This window comes from Coturnix japonica, chromosome 11 (genome assembly GCF_054131305.1).
Source record: "Coturnix japonica strain WE chromosome 11, WE-NBRP24, whole genome shotgun sequence".
Taxonomy (NCBI): Eukaryota; Metazoa; Chordata; class Aves; order Galliformes; family Phasianidae; genus Coturnix; species Coturnix japonica.
Window position 1 is genome coordinate 4,595,855 of NC_140673.1, and position 17,748 is coordinate 4,613,602.

Consider the following 17,748-nt stretch of genomic DNA (forward strand, 5'->3'; position numbering starts at 1 on the left):
GTTAGATAGACAGTGTGGTACCCACGTCAGGTTAACAGCAGTGAAGACAAGGTATCCTGACGAGTAAGTTTAAAAGCTCAAATTTAGTCCATAGGGCTTTTAGAAGTTTAACCCCCAAGCTACTAAACCAACTTATTCTGTCTTCACTGCTATTTTTTGACCTCAGGTTGTAGACAGATCTGCTTTTGCATGTCTAGCTGGAGCAGTTTAAGAAGTTACTACTTCTGCAGCCAAGGTGTTGTTAATTGTATGAACAATCTTCCCTTCTGGGCTAAGTAAAATGGAATTTAAAAACCTTAAAGTGCTCCAGCTAGATCTCAGAGGGCAGCCTGTCTAGAGCATATGTTAACTATCTTGAGGTAAGAAATGGTTTTCAGTTTCTGCCTCTTTTGGAGTTAAGTTAGAAGACAGTGAGGTGGAAGTGCTGAGACCTGCCTTACAGGGTGTTTCTTCCCACAAATAGAAATGCTTTGTTGGTTATGAATGTTGTTCTCGGTCACAATTCTTTGATTAAAAGAAGGTAATAGCTGCTGTGCATTATTTGTGAATCTTCTTAAACTGATAATACCTGCAACTTTAATACGTTCACATGTGTCTATAGGTAATCAACAGCCCAGGCAGTCTGTTTTGCTTAGAGGAGCCTTCTAAACAGCTGATTGCACTGACTGCTGTGACTTTTCCTTCTGATATTCCTTTACACTGAATATCACATCATCAGAGAGTGCGGTTATTCCAGCCCAAAATTTCGTGACTACCTTTTGTTTCCATAGTAGTCTATACCTATATCCTGCTTCCCTCAGCATTCTGGAGAAGTTCTTCTCTGACTTTAATTTTGTCTTTGCTTCCTGTATTCATGAATGTTGTGTGCCAATTTTGTGGGTGTTCAATATTAAAAGTAGCAACTTGTTTTGAAGTTTGTCAGGAAGCTGAGAACTAAATCCTGTTTTTCAGGTGCTCATGAAACAAAGGCTTAACTGGTTTTATCACTACCCTTTTTGTTCTTTTTGAGTAATTAGAACAGGTTGCTCAGAGGGGTTGTGGATGCCCCCTCCCTGGCAGCATTCAAGGTGAGGCTCAATGGATGGGGCTGTGAGCAGCGTGGGCTGGTGGGAAGCGTCCCTGCCTAGCAGGAGGGTTGGAACTACATGATCATAAAGGTCTCCCTTCCAACCCAAAGCATTCTATGATTCTGTAATGAATGCTTGTCTAATGAGATCAAACAGTATTTGGCCAGTGTTAGTGTTTTATTCCTGCAGACCCTCTGAAAATTGGCTGTAATAGGCTCTTCCTGATGGTCCAGGTGGGGAGACCGTGATGATTGAACTCCCTTGCTCAAAGCAGGAGAGTTTTCTGGGCAGTGCAGAGTTACAGACCGTGAAGGGAAGATTGTACTGCTGCTGCACGTACAAAACCAGAGCGAGGCCTGGTGTTTGGAAAATATTGCCTTTATTGCTCAAAGCGTTCTACACACTTAAAAGATTTAAGTCAGTGAGTGCTGAAACTTGAATCTTTTGCTGATGTTAAATTCCTCTGCTATTTCCTGTTAAACCAAACAGGTCTTTGTCTATTCTTCATCGCAGCCTCTTGTGTGGTCATTTTTGGTTTTATTTTTTATTTTTTTTACTAACAGGAATATGATGAGGAATGGGCGAAAAAAATCCAGAGTGAGAAATTTCGATGGCACAACTCTCAGTGGCTGGAGATGGTGGAGAGTCGGCAGATGGATGACAGTGAGCAGTATCTGTATGGGGACGATCCTATTGAGCCCTACATCCACGAAGGAGATATTCTGGAAAGACCTGATCTCTACTACAACGCAGGTAAGAGCACACGTTGGTATTCAGCGCAGGGATAGCTGCCTCTCTTTGTATTTGAAACCAGGATCTGGCCTGTTGCTGTAGGAAGAATGCTCAGACCAATGGTAAAACTGTCTCTGTGTGTCAGTGGGAGCAGTGCTGATGCATATTTGCTGGGGATTTGTGTCCTCTCTCCAGGGGTTTTTGCCAACCCTTTCAGGTACAGTATCAGCCTGCAGGGAGATCTCATGAAATAATTTGCCCACTGGATTAATGTCTTCATAGCCTTCAACAACTAGGGGTTGGCTTACGCATTCAAGCTTGTGGTTTTATTTCCTTTTCAAACTCCTGCATAGCTGTGTATGTGCGTGTGGCTTTTGAATTTTCCATACAAGTGTCCAGTCCTTTGCTATGAAGCATGAGTCACAAAACTCTGACTCTGGATGGATTTGCAGGAGTATTAATAAGACAAACAAAACCACTGAAATCAGTCAGCTTTATTTGCAGTTACTGTGAGAAAATTAATATGCAATATCTCTATAGCATTTCAAAAGTAATTCTCAAAGTAGATCAGAACTCAAGGATTCTTTATTCATCTGTGTGGCTCTGTATGTCAGCTGTAGCAACTTGCCTCTCCAGTGGTAAGGCTTTCCTTTTTTTGTTCTCCTTTTTGAATCCTGCAGCTTTATTTCACAGTACTTAGACCTCCAAGATGAGCGGTGTAAGCTATGCGTAGTATGGTACCAGGCTCTCTAATTACACCAAGTCGTCTTCAGGCTTCCTGAGTTGGAGGCGTGACAGTGTGCCTGTTGTGGTGCCCGCTTTACACGCAGCATTTCATTTCACAGGGCCACTTATTTCCAAACAGTGTGAGCTGGAAATGGAGTGTCACTGTAAGCAGTGAGTTCCCTGGTTTTTAACCATTTATGTTACGTGCTTAATGTTATCTGAACAAAGATTTTTGTGTTGGAATTGCTACTTGACCAGTAAGGAGGGGCGGATTTCCAGTGATATTTTCTGCAGATGTTTGAAAAACGCTTTTGTTTTGGCAAGTATAAAACTAAGGGAATATATTCAAAATGCAGATTCCCTTCTCAGGTTCCTTCCAGCAAGTGCCAATAAGGACGTGCTTCTAAACTCTGCCAGATTTATACTTTTGAGATGGGGCCAGAAGGGACGTAACTCTTCTCTAAAAAGGCTACAGATGGTTGTAGCAGTTGGAGTAGGCAGTTGGGTTTGTGAAAGATGGAGCATTAGTTGATCAGAAATGAGGAAAAATAATAGCTCTTCTTGCAGCCACAAGTGACATGTTTGTATTTTGGTGACCTGTGCTGATAGCTCACACAGTACATATCTGTCCTCAGCTGTAACAATATCAGCTTGCTGTTGACAAGGTGGGTTCCTATTGGAATAATATGTCGAATATCTCTTGAAAAGTGATCTAATCCTACCTCAAAACTTGGTAGAATCTTTGGAATCACCTTTGAGTTCAGTGTCTCCTTTGCTTCGAAGGTACTTAACCCTAATTTGTGTTGAAACGTACATAACAACAGATGGTCCTTTAACTGTAATCACATTATATGCTGCTGATGGTATCCATGTGCTTCCTTTTTCATTTAAATTCATGGGAGCCATAAGTCTGAGCGCTATGACTTGTATCTTAGTGAAGACATTTTAAGCAGTGGTAACTCTGGCCTCACAGTGAAAATATAACACTTGTTTTATTGATAGAAAAAAGTGAGGTATTTGAAAGCAGATAAACTTCCTATTAAGTTTTAAGCTCACCCATTTAAGACACAGTCACTTAGTGTGATTGTTTTCCCTATGAAACGCTCCAAGTGTAGAAATGCTAATGTGAAAAATGCACAGATAGGAAATCTTGGCATGTATTCATAGCTTTCCTCCCTTTTCTATGGCCCTTCGTCGTTCTTATGCTATCACAGAATTTGTGTCTATCCGAATATGCTGAAAGACAGTAATACAGATCTGTGCCACAATATTTGCTTGTCAAGTGATACCCTTTCACATACTGTACGCACATGTATACAATTAGAATACAGCCATTTACAGCTATCTTATGCTGCTAGAACATAGTCTGACTGTGGCTAGCATTTTCCATTTACAATCTGTTGCATTGTATTGGGTCACTTTCCCATGAGGTAGTATCTCCTCAATGAATCTCCATAGCACCTCATCAAACGTCTGTTGGAAATCTAGATGTGTCAATTCTATTCCTTTCATCATTTGTCACTATATTATCTTCAAAAAACCATCAGGTGAATTCATAAAGCATGGGGAGATTTGTTTGAATGCCTGAGTCGTCATCTTTAAGCCCCTGTGTCTGTAAGTAACTTTCCACTGCTTCCTGCACAGGCAGCTTTAGTGGATTTGAAACCGCAGAGGTTAAGCTGAGTGGCCTGTGATTCCCTGCGTCTTATCTCTCTTACTTTAAAGTGGAATGGCATTTCTAACTTCCTAGTCATTAGGAATCTCTCTCCTCTGGTAAACTATTGAATTGTCCATCAGAATGTACCTGTTTCTGCCTGGTTCTTACTGGGCTGCTTCCTGCTCTGTCAAGCTCGGATCATTTTCATACAATAATGGAAACAAACCGAGACAGGCTCTGTTTTAATTAAATTGTTTGACCTAGTGAGAGCCTGATATTACCAGGTAATAACTGTGCCCTTAATATTAACAAGGAGTGAGTTTTGGGGTTGGGAACAGGAAGGAGTTAAGCTGGGCTCTCATTCAGCTGGGGTCAGTTCACTGACTTCACTTCAAAGACGCTCTGGATTTACGCTGCTGTAACTGGGGGAAGATGTCAACCCCTGATACTGTAAAGCCTTTAAGGAGTACTACTGGCCTTACATCTTTGTATGCTGATGCCTTCAATATAAAGGAAGCAAAAGAAAACAGTAGTACTTGTTTTTGTGGGTGCATCACATGAGACCACTCTTTTAGGAGATAAGTAGCAAAATGACACTGAAACTGGGGATGTCGGAAAAGAGTTGATTTTGAAGCTGCTTTCCTTTTGATGTTTCTCATTTGCTTTCTTAGCCAAATTTAAAAGATACTGTGGTGAGAGGCAGAGTCTTGATGAATTAAAACCTTTGTTGCTCTTCTGCTTTTGTGCTGTTACCATAGACCTGTGTTTGACCCTTCTCATTGCTTTTTCCTCTGTGCTCACTTTCATTGATGGGGCAGACAGTGTGGGTCTTGATATAGTCTCTCCAGACCATAAGATGAAGAGGTAAGAGAATTCTCCTTAGGTGCAGTTGGCCTCTAGGGCAGTAGGCTAGTTGTGGAGTCCTGGTGCATTTTCTGTTGTAGCCAAAGTCTCTCTTTCTCAGTATTATTGTTGCTTGATGCTCCTCCCAGAAATATTCCATGTTGTTAACCAATTTCTGAGACAAACCAGCGCAGAGTATGTTGCCTACCTGCTTTGAAGTTGTGCTCCTTCTTACAGTCTCTGTATCTTCCTTATTCCTATAGATGGCCTAATGGTACCCGATGGAGCGGTGAGTCCAGACTTCTTCAGTGACTATCATCTTCAAAATGGAGACCTCGTTGGGCAGCATCCCTTCTCTAGCAGGTAAGTTGTTGTTTGTAAGGAATGTGCATAATCTTAGAACATCCTGAGCTGGAAGGGGGAACCCGAACCCTGAGGGTTGTAAAATGGCTGATCAGGTTTCTTTATAGGGCTTTGTGTTCAGTTCTTGCTCTCATAATGGAAATCGTCGATGCTGAAAATGCCATTTTGGCTTGATTTCTGGGAGGTGTTCTTTTTTGTTATCCCACTGGTCAATGACCTCTCCCTCCCTGCTGTTTGCATTTCTAAGCAGACTTCTCCAAAGGCTCAAAGCAGAAAAGACCTATTTCCAAGAAGAGGGTCCTTTTCTTTGGAGATTGTAAAAGATTTAGGAAACTCCTTTTATAGAGCATCATTGACCTGTACTGTCTATTAGGAAATACTTCAAACACAGGATTCAGTTTAACTCGATGCTATTTGGACGTGCTCAGAACTGTGGTTGGAGTTGCTACCTTCCAAAGTGTTAACACTGTTTTTAATGCTTACGACTCAAGTCACTGTTTGCAAAATATGAGCAACTTACATTATGCATAGCTGAAGCAAAAGCTTTTTCTCTTGCCTTGGCTTCTTGTAATTTTCAAGGGGCAGTGGGAAGGTTGCACCCATCTCTTCATTCTACCTGTAGTGCACCAGAAAGCTGAATGTTAAGTGAGGCTGCAGTGATGGCAGCGTTTCTGGGAACAAATTAAAATAACTGAAATCTTAAATCAAGAGGAAAACAAAATAAAAAGATGGGTTACCTTGAGGGGGGAAAATAGTGTTTATATTCAGAAAGGATCAAGTTCAGATCAGTGTGCAACCCTTTGTGTGCAGCTTACATTTGAGAATGGGATACTGGCTTAAAATCCAGGAGAAGTACCTGGTGTATCCTTCATTAAAATAAACAGTTGTCCAACTTCTCTGTAATGTCTCTAGGGGTTTTGGAGACCTGCCTCAAAAGCAGAGGACAGACAAAAACCTAGTTGGGCTAACCATGATCTTAGTAATTGCCTGCTGTTGATAGCCCCTGTAAACATTCAGATTTCGTATTACAGTTCTGTTTTCTAGGAAGGCTTTTTTTGTGTGTGTGTGTGTGTGTGTGTGTGTGTGTGTGTGTGATTGCTCCGTGGGTTTATCTGCAGTCCAGACACAGGCTAATTGGAAACAGCGTGCACTGCTGCAAGCATTCTGTCCCTTTTGTAACAGAGCAGGACTGAATTGTTTGATAGAATAGATACTGGCAGTCGGACGGCGAATCCTAGTTTTCAGATGTGTGTCATTACTGTTTTGAACTTCTTGGCGCCAGAAGCCAGGATTTCCTGATGCTTAGAGCTAATGTAAAATGCATTATTGCTCTGAGGCATGAGCCGTGGAATTGCCAGTCCCATGAGCTCCAAGAGTCAGACCCTCCCTTTTCCCAAATCTGAATTGGTGTTGGAAGGTAAAACCATACGTGCTAGAGACCCTAATTAAAAATAATAGCAGCAAGTCAAGGCTCTTTTTATGTGTTATATAGTGTACATTTCATCCATACCAAAACATAATTCTAGGGTATTTTTATGCTTACAGTTTAAAGCTAACAAGAACCTTATGTCAGGGATTTGTTTTCAACCAGTTCCAGCTTTTAATAAATCTAGATTTTCGTTATAAAAATGGTTCGTGTTTCTATTATTAATATTTGGGTATGTTTTCAGGACCTCTTTTAGAGAAAGCTGAGTTATGATTGTCAATTAATGTTTTCTGTGAGTCTGAGGGGGGATGGCTTTGTAACGAGTAAATGCATGTTCTTCAGTCTTCTCATTTGTTTTACTTTATTATGCGTTTAGTTGTTGTTTGCATCTTATGGTCTTGATTTATATAGATATATATAAATAAATATATATATGGCTTTATTGCTTTGTAGTAGAAAGAGCTGTTTACTAAGCTGTGGGGTGAGCTGGTAAGGAGTCTTTTCCATCGTCTAAGTTTGCCCTGTGGAATTGGAGGTAGGTAGCGACCACGAGGAGACTTTTCTACTCAACTTTGAATAACTTCTTTTTTTCTGCAGTCCTGAGTAAGAATACATCAGCTCTTTAATTTCTCTGATGGGATTTCTTAGCCTCACATCATGCTAAGAGCAGATCAGGACTTCCCCTTATCTTCAGGAGAGCCTGCATAAATGTACTTACAAGTCAGCCATAAAACTTGACCTCTCTAGTGCCTGAATATCATTGAGAAACTGTGCTGGTATTGAACTAGTGTTGGTGTCCCCAGTACATTTATAAGGGAGGCATTACTGGGACTGAAGCCTGTCTGATGACCAACCTGATTTTCTGGAGCCAGAAAGGGATCTGTAAGGAAAATTTTCAAGGACCACAACCAAATTCAAGTTGAAAGGTTTTCACCATAAGCAATATTCAGTAATACCTGAATGAGGAAAGTCAGCCCGCACCAGCTGCCATGTATCAGGTTCTTACACCAGTTATGCTGCATGGAGCAGATGGTGAAAACCACGTGCTTCCTTGGTTGTAGGATGTTGGCTCTAGCAGAAGTCCAGGGACGGCCTTTGAAGTTCCACCAAGTTGTATTTAAGAGAGTTCAGGGGAATTGGAACGGCAGATGTATATGGATGTGGAATCAATGAAATTACTGACATCTGTGTCACCCAGTGTGGACATCACTGCAGTCTCCTGTGGAGTCCCTGCCCTAAGAGACACAGTACCTCCATACCCAGACCTACTGTACATGGTCTTAGGTAGGCAAGAATAAAGCAGGAGATTAAAAAAGTTGCTTTATATGCACCTGGGCTAGCACAGAGTGGGTTTTTTTTCCCCATTATTTTTTAACAAGGAAGCATGAAGTAATAGTATTAGCAGTAAGACCATCCACAGACTGGTCGAACCAGGTGGAATATCCCAAGGGCTGAATTTTTCAAAGACATTACTTTCCCTTTATAGGGCTGCTTGGGCTTCCCTTTGAAAGCTACACTACTGACTACTGTCAGAGTTGAGAAATGCTGCCTTGAACGGTGAGTTCCTGCAGTACAGAACAACTTTGAAAGGAACTGTAGGAGTATCTAACCCCGAACTTGTTTTGTAAATTCACATGCTGCTCTGGCCACATCCTAAAGCAGATGAGGATAGTTGTTGTTTCTGCTGTTTGTCAGCAGGAAGCTACAAGTTGCACATGCAATCAGATGCCTCACTTCAGGGATCCAAGTGTATTACCAGCAACCAAACATTTCTATCTTCTGAGTTTCACAGCTGTGGATTAAAGTTTTTCTTTCTGAACCATATTCTGAATGGAGTAGTACTGTTCTGTAAGATGTCTATAAATAGGATTATTTGGGAGTACAGCGTACTCAGGAGCCATCAAATACTTAAACAGCATCTTCCATTTTCCTCCGAGCTTTGGAGCAGAGTGCAAACAGATGATCAGGTTTGTTTTCTATTCAGCAGAACAAATGTGGCCGAGGAGGCTGCTTTGACAGCTTGTGTCCAGGTTTTTCCTCTGGCCAGGAGAAAGGCTTCTGTGATTAGATTATCAGCTTTGAATTGCTGTACTGTCTTTCAGAAGCAAATGTGCTTTAGGCATAGGTTTGAAGTTTTCATCTGTTACTGAAATCTGTATTCAGGGCTCCTGGTCCTGATAACTCTTAATATAGAGTGAAAGCTTTACGATTGTAGCAAACAAAAAATCCCTCACCTTTGGCTGAAGCGCTGACAGCTCGGTGTCTGAGCTGCAAGGGAGAGAGGCCGGCTGGAAGAGCTTCAGGAGTCTCTGGTCATTTGTCAGATTTTAATTACTTTCTAGAAATTATTTCTTAAAACACAGGTGTGATAGCAGTGGCTGGTTGTCTTCTAATGGAGGTTTCCATGGTATTTTTCTTTCCCACTGGGGAAAGAACTTCTTAACCTTTCCCAGCTCTAACTAGATAATGATACAAACTTTAAGTGCAAAAGCCAATTTGTTGTAAAGTCTTCATCAGAGTTCCCAAGTTCTGCCTTTCTGTAGCTGTAGAAAGGTTCTCTCTAGCTAAGCTACCCTATTGTAATGTCTGTATGTACTAGCAGCCCTCCTGAATGGCAAGAGTAGTCATATCCATAGGCTTTTTTGCTTGAGTACCCTGATGAATATCAGATGTGAATGTTATAAGGGGAAGGACCTGGGTGGGGCTGTTCCCCCCCATTGCTGTCAACTTCTGCAATGCTCTGCAACCTCTCAGTCACAACTGAACAGCTCACATTCCAGTCAGATACAGCAGCTGCATCATATTGTGGCAAATAGGCACTCGATAAGCATTTATCAACTTTTTAATTTGTTGTACGTGTAATTTATCTCCTCTGTCAGCGTTTATAGCTGTCTTCCATGTAGATCTTCTTCAATTAGATTCACAGAAAGCAATTCCATATTGTTATTCTCAAGCACTAAAGTTAGGTTTTCATCTCTTGCTTAGTTTCGAAGCCCTACAAGATACCTTTCTGATAGAAAGAACCTTCTTAAGGATGCGTCTGGAGGTGGGGACTGTGCTATGGAGCATTTCTCATCTATTATATCCTCCTTTTGAAAAGCCGCTTTTCAGCATCAGGTATTTTGTTTAGAAGTCGGAGCTCTCCCTCCCCAGCCTTCCAGCAGCACAGCGATGTCTTGGGACAACTCTGTTGGCTTTTGGTTGTCTTTAAGGGGGGGAAAAAAAAAGCCAAAAGGCCAGAATGATCACATCTGCATCTTCCTTTCCTTGTTATTTGAATACTTGTCTACCTTAGAGGTGGGACTCAGAGATGACTGTACAGAAGCATAAAACCGTTTAGTTACTGGAGTTAGAAGCCAGTAGAGTGGAAGTTGTTATTACAATATGATTCCATTTTCAGCTGTTTGCTGCACTAATGTTATTTAGTTCTGTGTTTCTTTTTGCTTTCCATACTCATACTGTATCTAAAAACCAAATCAATAACAAAAGCCCCATGTTTTCTTTGCAACGCAGGGAAAATGTTGTCCTCAGCTTCTACCATTTTCAGCTTCTACCATTTGGATGCCATTTAATTTGCATTTCCCAAGAGAACTGAATTAGTTTTTACTGGTAAATAGGGCCTATAACTTTGTAGGCAAGTTTTATTAGTTTATCACACATCGGTATTAGCAAATTGTAAATCCCACTGAAATCAAATTGCAAAGGCCTTAAAGAGAGGCCTGGAACCAATGAAGTTCCTTGAGATAAGGAAGGTTTTCTGTTGTTGTTTATTTTTATCCCACAAAAACGTTGTCAGTTCACAGTTGTGTGTTTTTATTGTGCTGTTGTCCCGTCTGTATGGTAAGTCTTTAACAAGGTAAACTTGGTTTTCACTCAGTTTTAGATGTTCTGTATGGCTTGATGTGATGTAGCATGCAGAGCTGGGCAGTGCAGCTTTTTTATGATCCACGTGCAAGAGGTGGGTCAGCTCAGCTGTTTCTTTGTATTCATCAAAACAGCATCTGCTCAGGTGTTACAAATACATGGAGTGAAGATACTTGCATCTAAGAGACAGTGGTAAGGAAGCAGGATCTGCTGCCCTGCAGGGGTTTTGATTAGTGTAGCACAAGGGAACGGCTCCAGCACCACCTTGATTTGGGAATATCCAAATAAGGACAATGTTCTTCTGAAACAGTATTTGTTACACAGCACCTTCTTAATGTGCTTGGTTGCTTGTTTTCATTATTCCTGTGTTCTCAGTCTGTACCAGGAGAAACTTCCCAGCACGCAGCTGATGTCCTCAGTGCAGCACACTACCCACAAAGAGCCCAAGGTGTGCATGGGCCTGAAGGCAAGGAGAGGCTGCTCATCCCAAATCAGGTGCCGGAGCTTCCAGCAGAGCAGAGCTCTCCTCACTGCTCCATGTCGGGACCACACCACTGCTCCGAGCTGTGTGGTCTGTAATCATGGAGGATCGTGTTGCACTCCTTTCATTTACTGTAAGGGCTGTTTAATTGCTCTGAACAATTGCCCTAGTATGCTAATAGGTGAAATAGCTTGCTTAGGAATATTTTAAAGGTAGGTGTGACATCTTTTTTTTTTTCCCTTCAGCACAGAGCAGATGCCGTTTGGGAAGGGTTAGCATTGAGGTTTTAATGCACTCCAGCTCCTTTGGAATATCAGATGCTGGGGCCTCTTTCACTCACAGTCGTCTTTAACATTTTTAGAGTTGCTTTGTATTTTATTATATTCCACCTGCAGTTAGCCTCGTTTAACCAACGTGCTTTAGGTGGCTATTAAGAATGTTAAAAGAATGCCAAGCTGCAGCAGTTAGCTCACCTCCTTTGGAATGTCTTACCAAGAAATCCCCCAAACCTGAGTCTGTCTCTTCTGAAATGTAACCTTAATTAATTCCCACGTTCTGTCTGCCACTCCAGTCCCTCCAGATGTGCTGCTAGGAATAGACTGGCTCCCTGCTTACAAGCCATCTGGGCTCTGTAAACTGATTTGCACTTATATTAAACAATAAGTGAACAGAATGCGGAAGAGTTATTAAAGCGAATGTACATTGCTTATAAATCTCAAAGTAAAATATTAAAGCGTAGTAAATGGGAATGGAATGTGCAAATGAAGACCTGCCTGGTTTTAATGAGTTTAGCTGTGACCTTCTCGATTTCAACCAAAAGAGAAGAATTTTCTTTCTCTCTTTAAAATAATAATAATAAAAAAAAGTAAGAACGAAAAGAAAAAGAAACTATAAAACTGCTTACAGAAGTATCTGAGACAAAAACAAGGAAATATAATGTTCTAAACTTGACTGGTCCAAACCACTCAAGCTGCTGTGACAGCTCATAAAACTGAGAGTAGTTTTTAACTGGACTCTGTTTTACATTGCCAGAGTGAATTTTCCTTGCAGGAAGTAGCCAGGAGGTTTATTTAGTTTCCAGACTGCTGCTTTGATCTTTCCATTCTGTCACTTCTCAGGTTACATAGCCCTTTTTCACTGCAGTAAATCTGCAACAGTTAATGAGAATAAAATTTCCTCCTTCTCACTGATCGCATGCTGTTAAATGCCAAACCGCAGCCAGCAGCATATTTGCAGAATTCAGCTGCACTGTACAAAAACAGCACAATCAGTTTAATCTCGTTGTTTTTGTAATTCGTTTTATTGAGCTTTCCTTTTTCAAGTGACCTATTTTATCAAGGCGAGCGGTTGCGAGGCCAGGCCTGGAAGAAAGATTTAAAACTGTAATAAAGTGAAGGGTGTTTTGTGTGCCGTGCCTGAGTGTGCTCACAGGGCTCGCAATGAAACCTGCAACGAGTCGGTTTTACGTCCCATGTATCGGTGGGATGTTTCTAATGGTGGTGGTTTTGCAGTTCAGACAAGGCCCTGCTATGCAAATCAGTGTAACTTATCCATTTCTTTTGCCAAACTGCTGAAATTCTGTTGGTTGTAAATCTCTTTATCAGCCTCTGTGTGGAGACAGACCCGTCCTTCCCACTCTTCCCTCTGGAGGACTGAAAGACTTCTTGAAACCGTGAGGTTAAAACAGAACTTTTGGAGCCCTTATTCACCTTCTGGCTTTTGAGCCCTTTAAGCTTCGTCGCTGTTTTTCCCAAGGCACCCTACCCAGCTTTTAGCCTGGATGTGTTTTATCTGCTTTCTGCTCAGAGTTGAAAATTCGTGCATAATAATGCTACTCCAAGATAGAGATCTCTAAGAAAATGTGCAACATGTGTGTCTATCTGGCTCGTTCCCTCACACAGCCAATGCTAGAGGGGAGGAAAATAGCCATAAGAGACATTGAGATTGACTTCCTTTCTGATTTACACTGAGATGATGGCTGATTGGGGATGGATTTTGACAAGGCTTCACTGGAGCCTTGGACTGGTTCAAATCTGCATAACCATCCATGGTGGCAAAAACATTTCATGTTTATTTATGGGTAATAGTGCTCCCCTTGCATCGTGTGCTCTAATGAACGCTGCAGATCTCCTAGTAATGTGAACTTGCAGAAGAGACTTTGAAAGCTTTTATTGGCTGCAGCTGTAAATCAAAGTAGAGCAGATATTTTGCCCCATCTCCTTCACTCCGCCATCTGGATTGCTGTCCCTGCTGAGCTGCCTGGCTCTTGCCTATCAGCCAGCAACCTGTTGGCTGGCTCGGGATGTTTGTGCCCAACAGAAAATGCTGCTTCCCATTTGTACCCAAGGGCAGAGCTAAGTGGCAGTGCTTGGGCTCGAGGAGCTTGTGTAGATAATGCAAGGAGTAATTGTTTGGCTAGGAGTGCTTCAGGGCACCGAGAACTTGTGTTTCCACTCCAACTGCTCATCTGGGAGTACATGTTTGCAGCGAGCCTCCTCTGTTACACAGCACAGAAACACTTTTCATCTGGACAGTGGAAGGCTGTTCAGCAGCATGTGGAAGCTGTGGACTGATCTGGAGCTGATGAGGTCAGTGTGAAGTCACCTCTGTGAAGCTGCCACTTCAGGATCTCATTCTGGTCAGGCTGTTGGCTGAAACTTCAGTACCCAACTGACGTCACTGGAGCTCAGTGAGAGAGGCCTGAATCCGTCCCAAGCCAGACGTATTACTAGGCTAAGGTTAAGGCAATGTCTTCTTCAGTTTATGGAGCTGACACACATACTTTGCCCTGCCCAAGGAGAGAGGGGGAGGAAAAGACAGCAAGGACATCTTCCTTGACTTTTATTGCCTGCTTCTCAGGGCTTTTTTATTTGTTTTAGTTTTTAATTATTTTTTTTTAAGAAATGGCTGTATCTAATCAGTGGGTTTGGCCAGATGCTGAGCCAGCAGCACAGGAGATGTTTCGGTCAGGCTTACAGTGGGAAGGCAGAACTCTTGCTTTCCATTCCATCTCTGACTGCACACATGAGCTTTCAGCAAATCCTGTACAGAGAGCTCACCCACAGGTGTCAGATTTGCATTTCCATTGCTAATTGCATGGCAGAAGCAGCAGCGTTGTGCTGAGATGCAACTGGGCACCAAGTCCAGAAATAAAACAGGATCACAGCAAAGGGGAGCCATGTTCGCATCCATTACAGCTGTATCATCATGCACTAAGGAGCTAAACTAGTGCTGCACAGGTTCAGTGTTGGCTTTCCTTATCTTTTGAGCAGATGCAGTGTTATTAAATGAAGATCAGTATTAAAATGCTAACATGGAAGCAGATCCAGTGTGCACAGGCAGAGTCCCTGCCACAGAGCTCCCACTTGAGCTCGAGGGATAGAAAGCATGGAGGGAAAAAAAGCTTCATAGATAGGGGAGAAAGAAAGCGGGGCCATGAGAGGCAGAATTTAAGAGACTTGTGGTTTATAGTTTAACGTCATTACCAGTAGTGGGAGCATCTACAGTTACAGAACATCGGGTTTTTCTGTGTGTTTTTAAGGCTTTTCAGTCGTGTGCTGTTCCTCTGTAACTGATGGTTTATGTTCTTATTCTGAAGGACAGAAAATTTATGGCCAGTGAAGCAAAACCAAAGTAGTAGCTGGCACAGAGGAGTGAATCATCATCTCAGAGAATCATCTTCTCAATCTCCGCGCTCTGAGCAAAGGGAACCTCTACTGTTTCATGGTGTGTTTTTTAGTCGGTAACAAATATCAACAGAGAGGAGAGGAAAACCCACAGACTTTGCAGTTCTCGTTGAGTTTTACAGTCTCTACGCAGCATCTCAGTTGGGCAGGTTATAATGCTGGGCTTGTCTGAAGTCTGGACTGGTGCTCCATTCCTATGGCTCTGCTACCTCCCGAGGGGGAACATACAGCCTTCAGTGTTGCTTTGAATGCAGCTTACTCTGTTATACAGAGGAATCTGATACAGCACTAGAGATGATGGGTTTATGGCATGGAGGTTTATATGGGAATGTAGGACGGTAACAGGACCATATGTTATCAGCAGTGCTGTCAAACACTGGTAGGCTCTCAAAAATGAGACATTAGGACTGGGGATGCTCTGCACTGAACTGAATGCCTGTCTGGGGGGCACATGGGGGCTGTTCTGATATTTACAACTGGTCCTTAGAGACAGTAAGGTCTGAGTGTCCAACCTGCTGCTTTGCCTGGGTCATGCTGAGTGAAGAGCAGTTGTTTTGGGCAGTGTATCTGTACGTAACTCCAAAAGTAAGACTCCAAACGGTCACTCTAAAACTTGGTATCCTTGTTGAGCAGCTGAGAGTCCCTTGTGCTTGAGCCTGGTGTGAGCCTTGTTGATGCAGGCTCAGGAGGGGGTTTGAACAGGGTTAGGTTGAAAAGAGAAACAGCTGAAACCGTGGAGCAGGTGGAAGTGCTTTACGTGCTCTAGGTAACATTTCTCTCTGATTTCATCTTCAGTGGACACTGATTTCAGGGTGTTTTAATTGTAGGCTTCCAAGTACAGAACTGAAAGAAATGTGGGCTCTAAAATACAAGCTCCTGGAGTGATAACTGCCCCTCAGTGCTGCCTTCCTGGGCCACGCTCACCTGCTCAGGCAGCCACTCCCTTTCATTTGGGCACAATCCCTGCTGTACTGCTCCGTGACTCTTTCCCAAGCAGCGTTTCTTGCTGGGTTTGCTCCAAGATACGTGAATTCTATGTGTGGGTTTCCAGTTGGACGTCAAGGTGCTGCTTTTGACTCAGGACTCGCCTTTCTGAGGCCCTGCTTTATGCCGGAGGAATTAGTACCCATTTTAGAGCAGCTTGTCAACACCAGCACCGTTAACAGTGTGAATGCTAGTGCAGACAGGCTCGGGTGTCTATTGCATCAGGAAAGCTTCCAGAAAGCAGCTCTGCTCTGTGGTCAGGTGCTGCCAGCCTCAAGAGCCTCCCTGCCTGCACTGGGCCCTGGTGAGCTGCAGATGACTATGGGAATGCCCAGCTGGCTGGTGTTTCCTGCCCTTGGTTGGTCTCTGTTTTCAGTGACACCCAGGATACGAGCTGGGCGGGTTAATTTGGACATTAGGAATTGGAGGTGAGTATCAATGAGCAGAGCTGTTAAGAAATCTCTCCTCACTCGTGCACATCAGGAACGTTTTCCTCTCGGGCATGTGTTCTTCAGTTCCCCAGCAGTACGAGCAAATTGGAAAGTTCAGCTGTCATTTGGGGAAGGTCATAGATCACACTAGCAGCCCGAGTAATCCAAGAGGTTTTAAGTATCATAGCATTTAGTTTAAAGTGAAATTTGCTCTGACAGGGGCTGGCAGACCAATAGGAAAAAGAAATATTTGTGCTTGGAGAAGTGCATGTGTAGAGACCGCGAGTATAACTGATGGCTGGAAGTGATTTCAGTCTAAAAAAAACAAATCATTAAGAGAGTGCATAGGGGTAAAATACACAGTTCATATTTTAAAGGGTCTCAAAATGAACCAGCAACTGAGGTTAGCAGTACATGGTAATTAGCTGCGCTGTTCACTCTTTAACTCCATCAGCTCCAGGCCTGGTGGCAAGCTTTGCATAAGCAGACAGTTACACTGGGTTAGCAGGCACGGATCCCTCAGTGCACACATGTGATGCTGTGAGGAAAAGCTCCTGTAAGTAACTCGCAGAGCAGTGATTTGATCAGGGTGTCTTAACGTGATTTTCTATCTTTTAGTGTTTCTTTAGCTGCCCAAAGCAGTTATCAGCTGATCCATCTCTAACAGTTTTCTTCAGGACGCCAACACACGTCAAAACCGATTGGATATAACTGATACTTGTCAAATTTTAAACTCTGGGGGTCTTTACTTAATTACTTACACATTTATAAAGGACACACACACACACACACACACATATATATATATGTCCTTTATAAATCTATACATATATATACACATATATATAGCTGTTGCAGCTCAGCCTGCAGGGATGGAGCCCCCCTGCCACCCCGTGGCTGGGCGGTGTCACTGCATCGCACCCGGATTAATGGCAAATAACGGCGTGATGGAAGGACCGTCCATCCTCTGATTGAGGGACTGAGGCTGCAGGCAGCGTTCGGTGTGCATGGAGACAGGAGTTAGATAGTAATAAAGTCATGAGGTTTCTTGTAATCCCTATTCCAGGAGTCTTCTACAGCTTCGGGTCTTGTTGTGTGCCCGGCACAAAGCAGGGAGCTGGGGAAGGCACCTCCGGTTGTTTCAGAATGGGCTGAGAATAGAAGAATGGGCTTTGGAGGAAGGGATGGGAGGACAGAGGAGGGTGCAGACCCACAGCCACGTGTGCACAGTGCTTAGTGCTGCCAGCACTGCTGCTCTGCTTCCCTGCTCTGCAGAAGAGACTGCTCAGACATGGGGTCAGACCGATGGCTCCGTATCCAAGTGCTGAGACAGAGGCTTTGCCAATTCAAATACAGACAGGCAGGCGTGGAAATAGCAGTGTGCTTTCAGGGCACTAAGTTCCTCCAGAAGCATTCAGGTAAGACAGAATGGTTTGCTCTGCATTTGGGCTTCTTGGTTGCTCCATCCCTTAGAGGACAAGTCTCAGC

General features: G+C 43.0%; 1 protein-coding gene across 1 annotated transcript in view; it reads left to right on the top strand.

Moving 5' to 3' along the window:
* The window catches only part of KIFAP3 (kinesin associated protein 3), a 54,835-nt gene that overhangs the window by 35,750 nt on the left and 1,337 nt on the right, over positions 1-17,748 (top strand). Inside the window, exons 18-19 of the mRNA XM_015869674.3 lie at positions 1,631-1,820; positions 5,289-5,388. Of these exons, the coding sequence (XP_015725160.2) occupies positions 1,631-1,820; positions 5,289-5,388 (290 nt within the window). The remainder of the gene's footprint in view (positions 1-1,630; positions 1,821-5,288; positions 5,389-17,748) is intronic.